Genomic DNA, 17903 nt, shown 5'->3' with positions numbered 1-17903 from the left:
GAGGGCTATACAAGCTTCTGAGTATCTACAACCCAATTATTGATCACTACATCACTAGGTCAAAGCGGGCCACTTCGGTCGTCGCTGAAGAAGGCAGCATTTAGCAGCCGAAAATTTAGAGGTAACTTAAGATTTTTGGGGTGTTGAGAGCAAAAGATTAAATTTTAATGAAATACTTGGTGTGATACACAATCAATAGTTACAGAAAATGTTGGATCCTCATATTTAAACTAGGGTGATTAAACCTGTCCCCTGGTGATTTATGGCATCTTTTCATATGGTTTATAACACTGGTTTTTCAACAGGCTGTTTTCCTAATATTTAACCACCTGGCTTTGTGTAAGTTGCTTGAAGCATTGCTCTCTGGTGAAGCTACATGCATGTCTGAATGCTCAAGATTTGTAAAAGAACAAGGTTTTATCACCCTAGTAACGATACATTAATATCATTCTTACTCTCTAAAGACTAATGCTACTTTTCAACGGCTAAAATGACCGTGTGCTGTCCTCCGGCGGCGACCTTGATGCCTTTTTTGACTTCTAATTGTTTACTGGTGATCTTGGTCGGAACGTGAAGGTCTTCATCTTCGTCTCCATTGCCGAGCTGAAGATTGCTTGCCATGCCCCAGGCATATACATCACCTGGTGGATTCAGAAAATGGATAGAAAAAATAATTACTAAAGTAAAACATCAAGAGATGCCACTTAAATTTTATGAAAGGGAAAAGAAAGTGGTTGCAGCAAACAATTATTTCATGAGAAAGTCTTTAACTATCAAAGTTTATTGACACCATAATATTATATATCTAGATCTCGTACATTAATGTTAACTTATTTCTGTGAAATCATGAAATCTTAGCTCAAAACTGATAATTCTGATGATCACTAACACAGAAAAGCATATATGGGACAGTTTATCATTATTGCTTGGAAAAATACCCGATATTTGATGGAATTCTGTGCCTATTTTGCTAATTTCTCAGCAGTTATACATTTTCTTCCAAAGCCATTAGGAACATATTTTTTTATTTATACATGCTAACACTTGGGGGTCATTTTATTGGATTCTGTTCACTCACTTTGAGATTGTTACCACAAATGGTATTTTTTTTAAACCAAAAAAAGGAGAATAATCTAGATTAGGCATGTTGAATGTGGTGTTTTCCAAACGAGACAGTTTCTGTACTACGAGTAATAAACATGTACGCATCAACCATTGCCAGATGAGAAATATATTACACTTCTAACTTCTAAAGTGTTCAAATATTGACTGCTGTGACCTTAAATCCCCTACAGCCAGAAAAAATTGTTGTAATCAAGTAATAGGTCATTGAAAAGTAAGATATGTAGTAAAATTGTTATTGTTATGGTTATTTTTTATTTACAATATCTACATTTTATTTTCTTACTATTTCAAGTTTTTTCATGAATGGATTGTCATCCTCTGTTGAACATTACTTCAATCACACTCACCTGAATCTGTACACCCTAAGCTAACGCTAGCACCGCATCCGATATTTGTAAACTTCTCAGTCTTGACCGATGAAAGAAGAGCTGGTATGTGAGATTCCTCGCAGTCCTCTCCCAGTCCGAGCCGGCCATAATTAGTCCTGCCATTGGCGTACATGTGACCTGATCAATTTAAAACAAAGAAAACTAGTAATATCGCTAAAGTTGATAAATAGCCCCTGTCCTATGTCATTACCTTGGCAACAAACTATTCAACACAATGCGAAAAATGTGTCTTGCACATCTTTACCCCAAGACCAATGTGTGTTCCAAATTTCATGAAAATCAGTCAAAAATTTAGAAAATAGTTTGAAGGGCAAAATTTTCAACGGACCGGCCGGCCATACGCCGATTCCTATATACCCCTTCAAAATGTCCAACAAATATGGCAAGTTTAATTTCACACCATTAAAACGACCAAAATCAAATACAAGCCACAACACCAAATTGAACCACATAAAATGTTTTACCTTCTTTGTCTAAGAGAATGGTGTGATGCTGTCCACCTGATATTGATTCCACTTTGATATCATTGAAAGACGGGATGGGTTGAGGGGTGAACCAAGACTTGATGTCTTCTAGACCTGAATGAGAGAAGGGGAATGAGCAAGGAGGAGGGATGAAGAATGGGGGGGAGAGGAGAGGGAATATGGACGTGGGAGGGTAGAAAGATCAATGAGGAGTCAGTGGCTTATTTGTTTAGCTTTTATCAAAGGAAAATCTATTATCATCATCATATAAAATCCCATTCATTTTCCTGTTGAACACTATATTACAAGCAACACCATACATTCTTCAATTCAACTGAAATCAACATTTATGAAACATAGTCCAGTCATTTTCCTGTTGAATGTTGCATTATAAGCAGCGCCACATTTCATAAGTTATCAATATCATACATTGCGTATTTTCTTTCAATGAAAATGCTACCATTCAAATTCAATTAAAATCAACATTAATGAAATACAGTCCAGTCATTGTCGTGTTAAATGTTGCATTAAGACCAACTCCACATTCCATTAACTATTGAATAACATGTACATTGCATCTTTTTAGCGGAAATGCCACTATCCATATCATTTAAAATCATTATGAAATATAATCCAGTTATTTTTATGTTGCATTACGTGCATCTACATTTCTCAGAAATTATTGAATAACATACACTGCATATATTTTTTTCAACAGAAATGCAATTATTTAATTCAATTGAAATCAACATTTATGAAATACAGCCAAGTCACCTTCATAAAGAATGTATGCATGGCTGTAAAGTAAGCAGCGAGTTAGGGGGGCACTTGCTGCTTAGAAACATTTTTACGAAAAATTGTCACAAAATTCACCAAAAGTGGAAGAAGAAAAAGTGTCGTGAAATGTTTCAATGTTACTTAAGGAAATGCAAAAGCACCCCCATGACAAGCAGCTTGATCACTTCGCTCACTTGCTTTTTAATTTTGTCTAAAAAATCTACGCCTCTTGCCCCCCTCCCCCAAAAACCAAATTCAGCATGAGGCCATCAAAGTAGGATTAAGTGCCACTCACCTAAATGATGGTAATTGTTGAGACCCCATCCGTAGATACCACCTCCTCCTTTCACTCTAGCGAATGTGCAGTAATTGGAACACCAGACACCGTCAAACAACACCTTGCCTTTACCTCGTACTCTCTTACAGATAACAACAGATGGCTCTAGTAGAATACCTGGGATATAGTAAAACAATGAAGAATAAGTTACAATTTCATATTTATTGAATTTGTTGTCAGAGGCTATAATGTCATCAGTGTTCAGGTCGTCAGTGTTTAGTATGATCGTTAGCACAGGTTGACACTGTTCACCACTGGAAATTTATTACGAGCGCTTGATGCAATCTCACACCGCCTGGCACCAATTTGTCCATTGGCAAAGAGAAACTGTCTGAAAATGATATTGCCATTAAGTCCTGAAGGCCCACTCGTTTTCATTACCCCGATCCTAGCAATGATTTAGGTGATATAAAATTTCACTTCCTAATAGTTTGTGGTGATCATCTTGCACGTCATAGCATAATAAAAAACAACTTCAGACTTTAGATCACAAGGTATACTTTTCAAAGCCCAGTATACCACGAGAAAAACTATGAACTTATGGAGTATTTCACTCTGGAACATAATCGCATTGGCAGCCCACGCAAACAAAAGTATAATACATAAATCGCACTAAGAATCAATATTGAAAATCTACTTCATGTATATTACATGTTTGATTTTTTAAGACATTTTAGTTCTGTGAAATAACTTAATTTTCCAGTAATCCTATTACTGTCTCTAAAAACTAAGAACAGGAGTAAAAACTCATTTTCCTCTAGATTATACGAAGTATATCACATTTGTTTCATTGAGCAGATTGTATATTTGAAATGACTTTGAAGTACTTACTGACGCCCTTCCTTCCACCACGTATTGAGAAGCACTCTGCTATCCTCCCTAGCTGACCCTGCTCACCGCAACCCATGGTATAGATCTCACCACTGTTGGTCAGTAGACATAGATGATCGTTCCCGGATGCTATCTGAACGAATGTCTCATCCAGAGGAATCAAGTATGGTGTCTTCTTCAAACCATCAACAGTCAAGCCAATCGGACCAGTACCATCCTACAAAAAGAAATAATAAAGTCATATTTTACCAAGGGTAGCCACTTCAGTCCCAAAACTGTTCCACCAGTGGGCCCTGCTTAACATGACAACATTACAATGTGTCGTAAGGGCGCATGATGTTATATTGTGAGTTGTGAGCTTGAAACTTCAATGAACATATTATCGCCTTTCACAATATTGAATACAATTAAATGAGTTTCAGACAAGAAAACTGTCTTCAAATGCTATTAAACATACATTTTTCCAACCCACCCAGTTCCTATGGAAAGGGTTATGAAATATGTCATCCCTAACCACTATTCTATTACCCCATCTCCATATTAGTGTGTCTTAGCTAAAAAAAAGAAAACATTACATACATAGCAAATGTTGAAAATTACCTATTTATCAGGGATGGTGCCTTGTCATATCATGGTATTTATAATTGGTGAATATGAAACGCACAAACCACAAAAATTCAATACAATGTAGACCAAAAGCTTCAGTCTCTGTATTTTGGTTGTTACGCTGAACCGCGTTGGCTCACTCACCAATACATAGACTGAAGAGCTCGTACGTACAGACAACGTATTAGCACTAACGTTAGATCTAACATTTGGCGGAAACCCGATTTTCCAATCGTTTTTTTGTACATAAAATGTCACATTATGAAAAAGAAATCACATCCATATTTACGAAAAAATTCAGAAATATCGTACCTTAGACCGCAGTTAACGCTAATTCCTTTCACATGATGATCGAAACATCGTCATCTTAATAAACTGATCATTGCTACCCTTGTGAGTCCACTTGATTAGGGAATGACCATCTTGAGAAAAATTGAGCAAACAACTTTATGATTTCTTTGTGTTCAGCCAGCCGTATAGATGAATCTTGCTAAAGTGAATTCAAGTATGCAGTATTTTCTCATTCCATTATTCAATATCTAAGGGAAATGTGAATCGCTATAGCAAGCCTTAATTTCTAATTTAGGTAAAAAATTAAGGCGTTAAAAAAATGTCTAGTGAAAAAAGCATTGAGGCCGATCATTGGGGCCAATGATCAAGGCCATCCAAGGCCATATCTTTAGACTTAATATCAAACCCGGCTCCAACTTACCCTAAATGTACCCCATGCATAAACTTTGCCGTCTTCTGTCAGAGCAGCTGTGTGTGAATCGCCCGCCGTTGCCTGGACGATCTTTGCATCGAGTAAAACCTTCCCCGATGAGAACTCTGAACCGTCTTCACTGGTGTCGCGTCCTAGGGCACCCTCATCGTTGCAACCAAACGTATACACCTGAAATTTATATTGTGCAAAAGAACAGTCATGAGAAGTAAGTCAATGTTTGTGGGCTCAAGTGTCTCATGCAGGACATAAAGTGCACTAGCTTTTTTTCATTATCGGTATGCAGCATGATAAATAAAGGAGTTTTCTTGGGCTTAAATGTGCAGTATATGTTCCCAAAAAATTCAGAACATGTTGAAAAGACATGAGGATGCAGATATAAAGTTATACACAAACCATTCCTTAAGCGGTCCATATTTAGTCCAATATTGGCCAAGTCAACACAGATTTCTGCGGTCCCGATTGACGGGTAAATTGAAGTATTTAAGAGTATTTGACAAGAGGGCAAATCAGAATATCTAAGGCCCCCATGGACCGATTCCCACCAAAGTCTGGAAGCATCATGCTCTACCAAAATATGGTATCAAAAATGCTGAAATGCTAAAAACAGGTTTTTTGTGACGTCATCACTTCGGTACTCAATTGCACCGGACTTGGTAACCTCTAAGATGTAAGGTTAGGAATGCAATAGGGCTTATGTTACGTTTAGGGTTAGGTTAAAGACAGGGTATAGTACTACATCCCGAGATGAGGTTGGTAATTTGGTTTGTGTGTAGAAATACAAGTACTAGTCAATTGATTTATTTTGAATACTTATCAATTAAGTCAAATTAATCATGAAATTACCTCTCCGTCTTGTGTAATGCAAACAGTATGCATCCCTCCTGCAACAACATCCACAACCCTCTTAGCTCCATCCAGATTGACCAAAGTGGGTTTCTTTCTTTCCATGATGTCTTCACCAAGACCTAGCTGTCCAACGTCACCCTGGCCAAAGGCAAGCACCACACCTGGCTCGCTCTGATGTGACCAGTGGGACACTGAAACAAAATAATTTCAAACACAAAATGAATAGATACATTGAATTGTGGGTCACTTTCAAAGGTTTTTTTTTTGTTATATGACTTGTACATGTATAAACCTGTATTTGTACCATTTGAATCAGTTTTGAGTACCCCCCCCCCAAAAAAAAAGTGTGGGTCATGTGGTCTAGTGGTTAGAGCATTGGACTCATGAATGAGAGGTTCATAATACAGCAAAATTAACTTGGATTGTCTCTACATAAGATGTGATCAAGGAATCTTGGAGATGTTCAATGCTTTTCAGCAGTATCCCCGCTTCCAGCTGGTTTTTAAATCATTATTGTACACTGAAGAATTCATTGAAAAAGAAGAAAATTATTATTTGCTTCATATCTAAAACACACAAAATTGACTGAAAAAAAGGAGAAGTCATACTAACCTTTGACTTTCTTGGGAACCACCTCTTCTGTGGTGCCATTGACTTTGGGTGTTGGTTGTCCTTTTCTCTTGGCTGGCATTTTGAAGTGTTTTTTTTAATCTTTAAAATAAAGGGGATAGAAAAAGAGAAATGAAATAGGGATCAACATCAAAAGCGTGTACACAATGGCCAGATCGAATTTGGATTTAATTCTAATTCATTAAGAATAAACATTGACATTGTTAAAGGGATGGTCCGGGCTGAAAATATTTATATCTTAATATATAGAGTAGAATTCACTGAGCAAAATGCTGAAAATTTCATCAAAATCGGATAACAAATAATAAAGTTATTGAAGTTTAAAGTTTAGCAATATTTTGTGAAAACAGTTGTCATGAATATTCATTAGGTGGGCTGATGATGTCACATCTCCACTTTCCGTTTTCTTATGTTATTACATAAAATCATTTTTTTTTTACATTATTTCATACTTGTGTGAATAATACGTCTCCCTTATAATGAAATACATATGTACATGTAAGTTGCAGCAATAACTATATAACGCACTGAATAAGTTGTCAATCCAATTTTTTTAGTTCTTGGAGGAAAAAATTTGAATAATCCTAATTTCATATAATAAAATACAAAAGAACAAGTGGAGATGTGACATCATCAATCCACCTAATGAATATTCATGATGACCATTTTCACAAAATATTGCTAAACTTTAAAATTCAATAACTGTGTTATTTATTATCAGATTTTGATGAAATTTTCAGCATTTTGCTCAGTGAATTCTACTCTATTTGTTAAGCTTTACATACTTTCAGCCCGGATTATCCTTCTAAGTTGCTAAATAGCACAGATGGCCCATCAAATATGTCAGACATCATAGACACATCGCAGTTGGTCAGGAAAGTACATGTACTAGTGTTGTTCTGACTGATTGTAACCACTTCACTTGAATAGATGTTTACACTATCATATATTGCTTTAAAACGCATTGTTTGCCATACTTTGCCAACCAGTCTCTAACATACAGTTGTATCGAAATGCATCAAGGCCAAGGGCACGGCGAGACAAAATTCTATCATGGCAGAAGGGATGCCATCACTGGAATACTGTGACTTTTGACCATTGTTTTGATCAACTTAGCACAACTTCTTTGATTTGATAATGTAACAAAACATCCTCAATGGAATCAGATTTTTAATATATTTTTTTAACTTAAACCTGTCACCAGACAGAACTCTACAAACAATCTTTTTCCAAAAACTGTCAGGGCATGGAATGGTCTTCCATCAAGCTTATATGTACTCAAAAAGCAGATCTCCTAAAGCTAAAACACCAATACTTTTTACTTGCACCTTGTAAATATGCACACTGTACCTGAACCCATCTACATGTACATGTACTCACACACATTCCGTCAACCATATCTGCAAGAATCTTCAATCTTGAAGGAGGCAGATCAACCCAGATTTTCTTTCAAACTCAAACAGGTTGTGACAAATGCCACATCCAACATAGTCCAGATTGGACCTTGTTGTTTGGAAGTGCCCTTTCCCAAAAGCTAACATAGAGGGCACATGTCTCCCAATCTCTAATCAGCACCAATCCACTCATCTTCGCTCCCTGATTAGAGATTGGGAGACATGTGCCCTCTATGTTAGCTTTTGGGAAAGGGCACTTCCAAACAACAAGGTCCAATCTGGACTACATCCAACATTGTGCATCATGTGAATATGATACACATGCACATGTAAACAGATGCGAGAACAGGTTCAATGCTCTTGAAATTAACATTGAACATGCTAGAAGCCTTAATACATCCTATGTATTTCTCCCGTTTCATTGAAAAGAAACTTGAAATTGCAGAACATGAATGAAATTGAGGTCTGCATCTGGTCGCAGTGTGCGACACTGGTGCTGGTCCGATGGTCCCAGAGCGGTAAAAATGCCTGTTGGGCCAGTAACTTTTCAGAAATACAATGTAGTCAGATTTATTGGTCCGACATGACCAGTAGAATGTATCAAACTGATATTTTCTCATCATCTGTAAATTTAAAAATGGCTCTCATGAATCATGGTGTACACGTATCAGGCCTTCACGTTTATAATTTCATGGAGCTCAATAAATCGCTCTCCTTATATTTTTTTGAGGAGCTCAATTGAGCTCCTCAGAATCGCTCTCCGTGAGGAGCTCAAATCAATTCATTACAATACATGTATGATAAATTGTAGATTTTTTTAACATTGTATACTGTATATACAATAGCTGTGTTAGCTATTAATTAATCTGTGGTGAAACTAGGCCCTAGGCCTGGGTCACATCAATACGTTTACAAGATGTCGTACGCACTCCTGCTAAAAAAAAAAAAAATTGCTAAAATTTTACATCTTTAAATCCATGAAATGTCCTTCTTTTTTCCATAATTTCTTGAAATTATTTTGATATAGTTGAAAACTATCAGAAAAATGAAGAATATTCATCTCTTTCCCGACTCTGATTTTAATTTAAACTCGGTAAATAAAATATAAAATTGATGGTGCTGAAATGCATCCCATGTACATGATTTAGGGCTAGATCTTTTAGAAGGAAAGTAGAAATCTCAGGGGCGAAAGTTTAAGGTTTTGGCGGCCTACACGCATGTGAATGGATAGGGATACCTGGCTTCATTGAGAGTAACCTTACAGTAAATGATTTTTACTCTCTCTAGAAGCCCCCTGGCTAATCGATTGAGAGATGAGAGAGCTGTAAGTATAGAAAAGTGTGTTTCCCATTGGATAATGAATCAAAAGTAGGTGTGTCGTGCCGGTGTGTCTTACACTACATTCTTATATCTAATGAAGATAAAATTGTTCTCAAAACACCATAAGGCCCAGGGGCCCGTTTCTCAACACCTGGACAATTTAGTCATATCTTTATCCACAAACCACAGAGTTAGTTCCAATCTTACTAAACCTGTTTCACGAAAGGCTTCCTAACTAAAATACCTTGATATCGATGCTATCGGTAAAAAGAGCAGACGAGACGTAGCCTTGGTCACAAAATAGCATAATTTTCAAAAAGAAAGATTATGATAAAATTGCAAATATTGTGATGAATTGGGAATTACATCTTTTAAAAATAATAGCACAGGTAAATTATGCTTGCTAAATCCTTGCTGATGATGTTGCCCTTCTCGCAAGTTCTCCCACTGAACTTCAGCAAATGCTGAATGCCACAGATGAATACGCCACTCATTGGGAATACTCCATCAATCCCTCCAAAAGTGCCATCCTCGTCTTCAAGTCAAAGTGCAGCATCCATCCACCCTGCCAATTCTTCATTGATGGTGACAGAATCAGAGAGGTCTCTCATCATCCCCATCTTGGCATCATCAAATCATCCATCCCGTATGACCACACTCAACACATAATCACGAAGGGATACAACACCCTCTTTGCCATCATCGGAAGCAACAGCAGCAACAACCTCTTCCTCCCTCACACCCTTGCAAAGCTCTGGAAAACCTTCTGCCTACCCCGAATGACTTATGGCTCACAGCTCCTGTGTTTCACTCAATCCTCACTCAACAAACTTGATTCTGCCCAACACTCCCTTTTCAAGAAACTGTTGGGTCTACCGAGATCTGCCCCCAATATCTCTGTCTTCCTGTTAACCGACCTACTTCACCTCTCCCGAGAGATTGAACTGAACACTTTTCTCCTGATAGGACAACTCTTCAACATTGATCATATTAGATTTGAATTTCGCTCATTCCTCCATGCCTTCTCCACCAAGACTCCTACTATCATCTATTGGAATAAGCTGCTGTCCAAGTACAACCTTCCCTCACTCACATCTCTCTTATCTGAAGATTTCTCATACCACTGTTGGAAAACTTTGTGCAGAAGCAGAGTGTATGATGCCCAAATGGAAGAAGCCAGAGTGTGCATTGAGAAATTCTCATCCCTCAGCCTTTGGAGTAACCTCTCAATGCTTCCCAAGATATCGTTACTCTACCCTTCTTCCCTATCGACCCATCTTCGATCAGCTGTGATTTTACGTGCTCAGCTGCTTACGTCCACTTATCCCACACAACGACGCCTAGTTACCATTGGAAAGAGCCCAGACCCAACCTGCAAGCTCTGCTCTCTGGAGGAAGAAACCACTACCCACTTTCTTGCCTCATGTCCAGTCTTTTTGATGCAGCGTCTGGACCTTCTACAGCATCTTGAGAACCTTGACTTGCCTACATCCATCCTAAATGACTTCACTGGAAATGACCCCCTCATACTCCCATCCTCCATTCTCTTCCCCTCACACTCCCTGCCCTCTTCTTCTGCTTCCTCTTTGACATGTCACTGCTTAAGGTACATTCTGAAAATCCATCTATGCCGGCAAAATCATTTTAAGAAAGAACCTGAACCCTGTGGCTTGCCGCCGATCTCTGTAGACCGGAGGAAGGAAATTTACAAGTACAAGCATCATACATACTTAGACCATGAAGACTGGGGCATTCAGTTGCTGAAAAATTGAATTATGAATAATTTATTTCATGACCAAAAAAAATCACATGTGGACGTTGACTGCCCCCGGGATATCCAATTTTAACAGTTTACGAAAGTTAACCATAACGGTTTTATTTGTAAAATTATGACAATTATACAATGTTTTACGATTCCAGACATCATCGAAATATAGTTTAATGTTTTCTAAAATAAATCTTTGATACCGATCTTATGATTTGACAAATTCTATGCATAAATTAGAGATTAGAATTTATCCAAATGTCAATAGGGTCTGAAAACGACAAATACGAGTCCAGTTATGGATGGCCTGACGTGGTAGAATTTTTATCGATTAAATTATTTTACTGTTTCAAAATGAATGGTTTTGTGCCGTTTTACCAACAGTTTTCATAGTTAGACTCTGTATTACAATGATCATTGAATGCATTATCCCACTTGTTTTGGGATGTAATTTCAACCTCTATGGTTGATTACGTGAGATTATAATTTTCAAATTTCTCGCCACTTTTGCATGTCATACTCATAGTCTACCCACGTGATGCCACTACGTCATTTGATTAAGAAAGAAGTTATGACAGGTCTGGAGGTGTCATAAATATTTAGTGAGGTTGTTGTACCCGATCTTGGTTAAGTGGGCTTCGTGAAACGGTTAGCGGACAAGTAGCTCACTATCTCCGATTTAGTCAAGAAGTTAGACTTATGACGGTGTTGAGAAACGGGCCCCTGGGGCCCGTTTCTCAACACCGTCTTAAGTGCCCCTGGGGCCCGTTTCTCAACACCGTCATAAGTCTAACTTCTTGACTAAATCGGAGATAGTGAGCTACTTGTCCGCTAACCGTTTCACGAAGCCCACTTAACCAAGATCGGGTACAACAACCTCACTAAATATTTATGACACCTCCGAACCTGTCACAAGTTCTTTCGTAATGACGTAGTGGCATCACGTGGGTAGACTATGACATGCAAAAGTGCCTAGAAATGTGAAAATTATAATCTTATGTAATCAATCATAGATGTTGAAATTACATCCAAAAACAAGTTGGAAAATGCATTCTATGATCATTGTAATACAAAGAATCTACAAAAACTGTTGGTAATACTCCACAAAACCATTCATTTTGAAATAGTAAAACAATTTAATCGATAAAGATTCTACCACGTCAGGCCATCCATAAATGGACTCGTATTTGTTATTTTCAGACCCCTATAAACATTTTGATAAATTCTATCTCGAATTTATGCATAGAATTTGTCAAATCGTAAGTTTCAGTATCTAAGATTTAAAAGAAAACTGTTAAACTATATTTTGATGATGTTTGGAATCGTAAAATACCGTATAATTATCATCATTTTACAACGAAAACCGTTATGGTTTTACTTTCGTAAACTATTAAAATTGGATATCCCGGGGGTACCCATCTCAACGTCCACATGTGATTTTTTAGTCACGAGATAAATTATTCATAATTCCATATTCTCAGCAATTGCCTCTAGTCTTCATGGTCTAAGTATGTATGGTGCATAATATACATGTTAGCGATGCCACATCATTTTTAAATATCTACTGTATACATATGTTGTGACCATTCATTTTGAAGCTTGTGACCTGCTCTTCACAATAAGACTACGTTTTTTTCTTAATATATGCAAATTAGGCAAATATCTAATTAAATATGCACGCATATCATTAAAAATGTCTGCCGCTCATGCGGAATGTGTATTTGCCTTTGTAGTTTCACCCATGCTAGTGATTTTGAGATAATTAACCACCAAAATATGTCAATTGGCCCATTCTTTGATTAAACCAATATATGATATTAAAAAAAGAGTGTTTCATATAATTTAATATGCAAATTTAAAATACCATATATCTTTATGTAAATGAGGTTATGATGCAAAGCCAATGATACGCATATTGTAAACATGTATGTTAAAAATATTTCTTTTCAAACTACATGTATGAGGAAATTAACCACCAACAATATGTCAAGTGGCCTATTCCTTGATTAAACTAATATAATATATTAAAATTCAAACAGAATACATGTATTTAAATATGCATATGCAAATGAGATTATGATGCAATATAGTACAATATATGTTACAATGATGTTTGTTCTTGTGTATGGCATTTCATTACAAATAAATTGGATAATAGTATCATCATCAGTGATATGATGTTCAATTGCAAAAGAACAAATTCATAGAATATTATCTTCTACATGTACAAAAAGTGGTAAATATGCAAATGAGACGATTATGTAATGAACAATTCAAGTGCAGAAGTACTTGTCCAGCTGCATTCATTACCAAATTTATGCTTTTTCATGCTTTGTATACTGTATATTTGTATAATACAACTTGATATTATTTTTTATTAAGTACTAAAATGTAGTTTACATTTTCTTTTGTTTACATGTAAAAGCTCTGTACAATTCAGTTTATGCTTCTAACATTCTTGAAATGAAATACCATTATACTGATTATTATCATTATGCATGAAACTTGCCTGATCCTGATCAATGAATTGGTCAGTGGTAAAGTATTCCACACACGTATCATCTGCATTTCAAAGATGATCGAATGTTCACTTGTGAAAAGATGTATTCTGTTATACTATTTTTCCCCAAAACAAGTATATTCAACATCGAGAATATTACAAGATCGCCTTTCTGGCCTTCCAAAGTGATTTGGTAAGGTTGGACAAGTAGAGAAGGCTAAAAAAAAAAAAAATTGGGTCGGGGGCCACGGGCCGGAATGGGGGGAGGGGGGCCAGGGGCCGGTAAGGTTGGACAAGTTAAAGAAAGCTCTCCAAAAAAAAATTGGGTCAGGGGCCATGGACCGGTATGGGGGCCAGGGACCAGTAAGGTTGGACAAGTTAAAGAAAGCTAAAAAAAAAATTAGGTCGGGCCACTGGCCGGGATGGGGGAGGGGGGCCAGGGACCAGTAAGGTTGGACAAGTTAAAGAAAAATAAATAAAAAAAAAAAAAAAATTGGGTCAGGGGCCACGGGCCATGATGGGGGGAGGGGGACCAGGGGCCAGTAAGATTGGACAAGTTAAAGAAAGCTAAAAAAAAAAAAAAAAAAAAAAAAAAAAAAAAAAAAAAATGGGTCAGGGGCCCTAGGCCGGGATGGGGCCAGGGACCAGTAAGGTTGGACAAGTTCAAGAAAACTAAAAAAAAAAAAAAAAAAATATTTGGTCAGGGGCCACGGGCCGTGATGGGGGAGGGGGGCCAGGGGCCGGTAAGGTCGGACATATTAAAGAAAGCTAAAAATAAAAAAGAAATAAAAAATTGGGTCGGGGCCAAGGGGCCGGGATGGGGTGCCAGGGGCCGGTAAGGTTGGACAAGTTAAAGAAAGCTAAAAAAAAATTGGGCTGGTGGGGGGGGCAGGGGCCGGGATGGGGGGAGGGGCGGGGGCCAGTAACATTTGACGGCTTAAAGGTAGCTAAAAAAATGGGTCGGGATAGGTAGGGGCCGCCGGGCCGGTGACGTTGGACAAGTACCGATAATGGGTAGCCCTCCCCCCAAAAAAATGGGGTCAGGGGGCAAGGGCCAATAAAGTTTGGGGTCCGTGTTACAGGCCCCCCCCCCAAAAAAAAAAAAAGAAATAGGGTTGGGACGAGTAATAATGGCAATTATGGGTGAGGGGCGGGTTGCATACATATAGGCCACGCAGGGGCCTGGGGCAAATTATGGAAGGGGTAAACATAGATCTAGACATAATAAATCAGGCAAAAAAAAAAATGGGGCCTTGGACCATAATCAGGGTTTAAAAGGGCAAGAAAGGTACATCACCATCTGTTACATAATCACCAAAAACCAAACAACCCTACTCAACAGACTATACAGTCTCTGTATTGACCCTGAATTTTCCAGATTGGGGACAGTGCAAGCCCTTATCTTTCCCGCTGGCGGTAATTCGCGGTTTGCTAATTGGTAACAAGTTTGGTATCATTACAAAGCTTAGAATTCAAAGAATCTCATGATGCTGGGAGTTTTTTGGTTTTTTTATGTGTAGGGGTACGATAAAGGGGTCAAATCATTCATGTCATCATCAAATCACCATATCAACAAAATCTCAACAAATCATGATATCAAAATGCAAAAAAAATCGGATTTTTTAGACATAATTTCAGAGCAAAAGTACTAAACTAACGATTCAAATTGCCACAAACACTGGTGGAAGTCAAAATCTTGTGTGTCACATGATTATGACATGAGCAGTACTTTCCACTTTTGGCTTCTGAGATTCAAAATGGCCGCGCGCATCGTACGATCAGGCAGTTTTCAAGACACATTTCAAGTGCAAAATATCTGGCGATTCTAACCTCAAATCAGAATGTAAAGTGAAAATTTCCTATTTTAATTTAATAATCTTCGGATTTTTGTGGGTCAGAGTGTTACTGAATTAATATTTAAAGACTGGAAAAGAGTTTTCTGAGACCATGTTTTACACAGGGGCAGAGCATACCGATGCGAACGCGCGGCTGGTTTGGCATCGCTATACATGTGCTATTATTTTTAAAAGATGAAATTCCCAATTCATCACAATATTTGCAATTTTGTTGTAATTTTTCTTTTTGAAAATTATGCTATTTTGTGACTAAGGCTACGTCTCATCTGCTCTTTTTACCGATAATATCGATATCAAGGTATTTTAGTTAGAAAGCCTTTCGAGAAACGGGTTTAGTAAGATTGGAACTAACTCCGTGGTTGGTGGATAAAGATATGAGTAACTTGTCCAGGTGTTGAGAAACGGGCCCTGGGTATTTTTATCTCACTGATTTTGACGCCAATGACGGAGATAAAAATTAAAATTATTTTATTTTAATTTTTATCTGAATTTTAAAAATGGATCTCAGAATACCATTCCAGTTCCCCAAATTTGGACCAAAAGCATGGAATGGCCTCACAAGTCACATATTAAAGGGAAAATAAGAGATGGTAACGCGCCGCATGGCTTGAAAAAGTGACTCAGTCTCAGCTGGTAGTACATGTAGTGGTACAGGAAATGCGATAGCGCGGCCGCAACGCTTGAAAGCGCGACGGGCCAAGACGGGAGGCCGAGGAGAAACACTGCGCCCACATATTCATAATACCGTTGTATGCGGTATGTTAATTGTGCGAAGTTTGTTCGAAATATTCTTTAGCTTATCTCACAACCAAAACATACAAAGCACCTTAAACATAAATAATAATACCTATTTCATCTGTCAAAACAAGTAATATTGCCAATATTTAGAAACTGACCTTTATAATCCAAGCTTTATTTTGTTTTCTCCGACAAAAAAGAGTTGCACGTAGCACACGTTTGCCGCCTCCGTTTAAAACTCGATGGTATCTTTGCGAATAAAGTCATAAATGAAAAAAAAAAGGATGAGATTCCACATGCGTATGGAATTTTCCGGATTTTGTTCTAGTCAGTGGTTATAATAATTTTGTCAATAACTTTCTTTGAGTAGGGAGTAGGCCTATAGGTTGAGTTTATTCGAACAAATAAAAACACAAACAGCAAATTCAATATCGTTTCCAAACAATATACATGTACCAAAAACTTTGAGAATCATAATATATTGTACATGTAACACTAATGCTTTTGAACTTAATTCTGTCTGTTTTGGAAGCGTTGTTGTTGTTTGTTGAAAATTAATGGCGACCAGTCATATTTGATTATTACCGCCAACTCGTTAGGCCAATTTGTTTTTCTTCGACGTGACCAGTAGAATATATCAAACTGATACAAATTATATTTTCTCATCATCTGTAAATTTAAAAATGGCTCTCAATCCGGTGTACATGTATGTGTGTGTACTGTTTTTCTTAGGGGGCAGCAATAACAGCCCCAAAAATAAACTCAAGTCTATGTTTTTCGGACCAGTAAAAAATTGAAAAGTGGGTATCTACAATTAAAGCAATTAATGATCTATGATGACCCCCCCCCCCATAAGCATTATGTATTAACTCTGATATAAATTCATTATCTCTTATCATGTGAATAATATGAATAAACTCCACTTCACATAACTTTAAAAAGAAACTATAATGGTAATCCGTTGTCCACGTTTCAGGATGGGGCCAGGGGGGGGGGGTCGATGGGCAAATATACAATTTTAGAAATGACCAAACTGGCTGGTATTTTAAGTACAATGTTTATATTGCCAACTTTGTTTTTTATGTCAAGTTTGATAGTTTCATATTACTTTCCAATGCTTTTTTAAAAAAACATAAAATATTTGCATTCCCTTTTTCTTTTCAAGATAAAAAAAAGTGGGAGGGAAGCAAATCGGTAGTTACGTTTGCCCTCCAATATTTTCATTCTGGGTGATTGCACTTGCCCTTATGATCGATGCCTCTGCTAATGAATTCGTGTCATTTAAGACAGTAACTTTATGATATTGAAATTTAGGAGGTAGACTTATATATCTCTAGTCTCTAGAGTGATGCTTAAAACGCGGATGTGGATTACTAAATCTGTGTAACTATCATTCTGTTTAATTGGTTGCATTACACATCAACTGACAATTTGTAATCATTGTTTGCCAGTATATATATTAGTTTGCAATTGTTTTAAATATTTTGCTTTCAGTACTCAAAATTTGGCAATCGGATAAGTCTAAAAAACGGAAACCTATATACAAAAACAAATAAAGTGGGTGATGAAAGATAAGAAACAAAGTCAAAACAGAAACAAGT

The 17903-nt window shown here is 37.3% G+C and overlaps 1 protein-coding gene across 1 annotated transcript; it reads right to left on the bottom strand.

Moving 5' to 3' along the window:
* Positions 1 to 281: 281 nt before the first annotated feature.
* On the bottom strand, positions 282 to 16550 carry LOC121430511 (regulator of chromosome condensation-like). Its single transcript, XM_041627792.1, has 9 exons — positions 16461 to 16550; positions 6712 to 6810; positions 6097 to 6290; positions 5242 to 5421; positions 3924 to 4140; positions 3051 to 3209; positions 1979 to 2092; positions 1473 to 1631; positions 282 to 641 (listed from the first exon to the last, which is right to left on the bottom strand). Exons 2-9 carry the CDS (start codon positions 6788 to 6790, stop codon positions 472 to 474), a joined length of 1272 nt encoding a protein of 423 aa, XP_041483726.1. The 5' UTR covers positions 6791 to 6810; positions 16461 to 16550; the 3' UTR covers positions 282 to 471.
* Between the last annotated feature and the right edge of the window lie 1353 nt (positions 16551 to 17903).

This window comes from Lytechinus variegatus, chromosome 17 (genome assembly GCF_018143015.1).
Source record: "Lytechinus variegatus isolate NC3 chromosome 17, Lvar_3.0, whole genome shotgun sequence".
Classification (NCBI taxonomy): domain Eukaryota; kingdom Metazoa; phylum Echinodermata; class Echinoidea; order Temnopleuroida; family Toxopneustidae; genus Lytechinus; species Lytechinus variegatus.
Note: the sequence above shows the minus strand (reverse complement) of the source record. Positions and strands in the feature narration are given on the sequence as shown.

What these genes read in the sequence shown, in the direction of transcription:
- LOC121430511 (XM_041627792.1), bottom strand. Translation starts at nt 6,790, where the DNA reads ATGCCAGCCAAGAGAAAAGGACAACCAACACCCAAAGTCAATGGCACC. An exon ending in GGTTCCCAAGAAAGTCAAAG is followed by an intron (nt 6,291 to 6,711) that starts GTTAGTATGACT and finishes ATTTTGTTTCAG; the next exon opens with TGTCCCACTGGTCACATCAG. An exon ending in CTTAGGGTGTACAGATTCAG is followed by an intron (nt 642 to 1,472) that starts GTGAGTGTGATT and finishes TGAATCCACCAG; the next exon opens with GTGATGTATATGCCTGGGGC.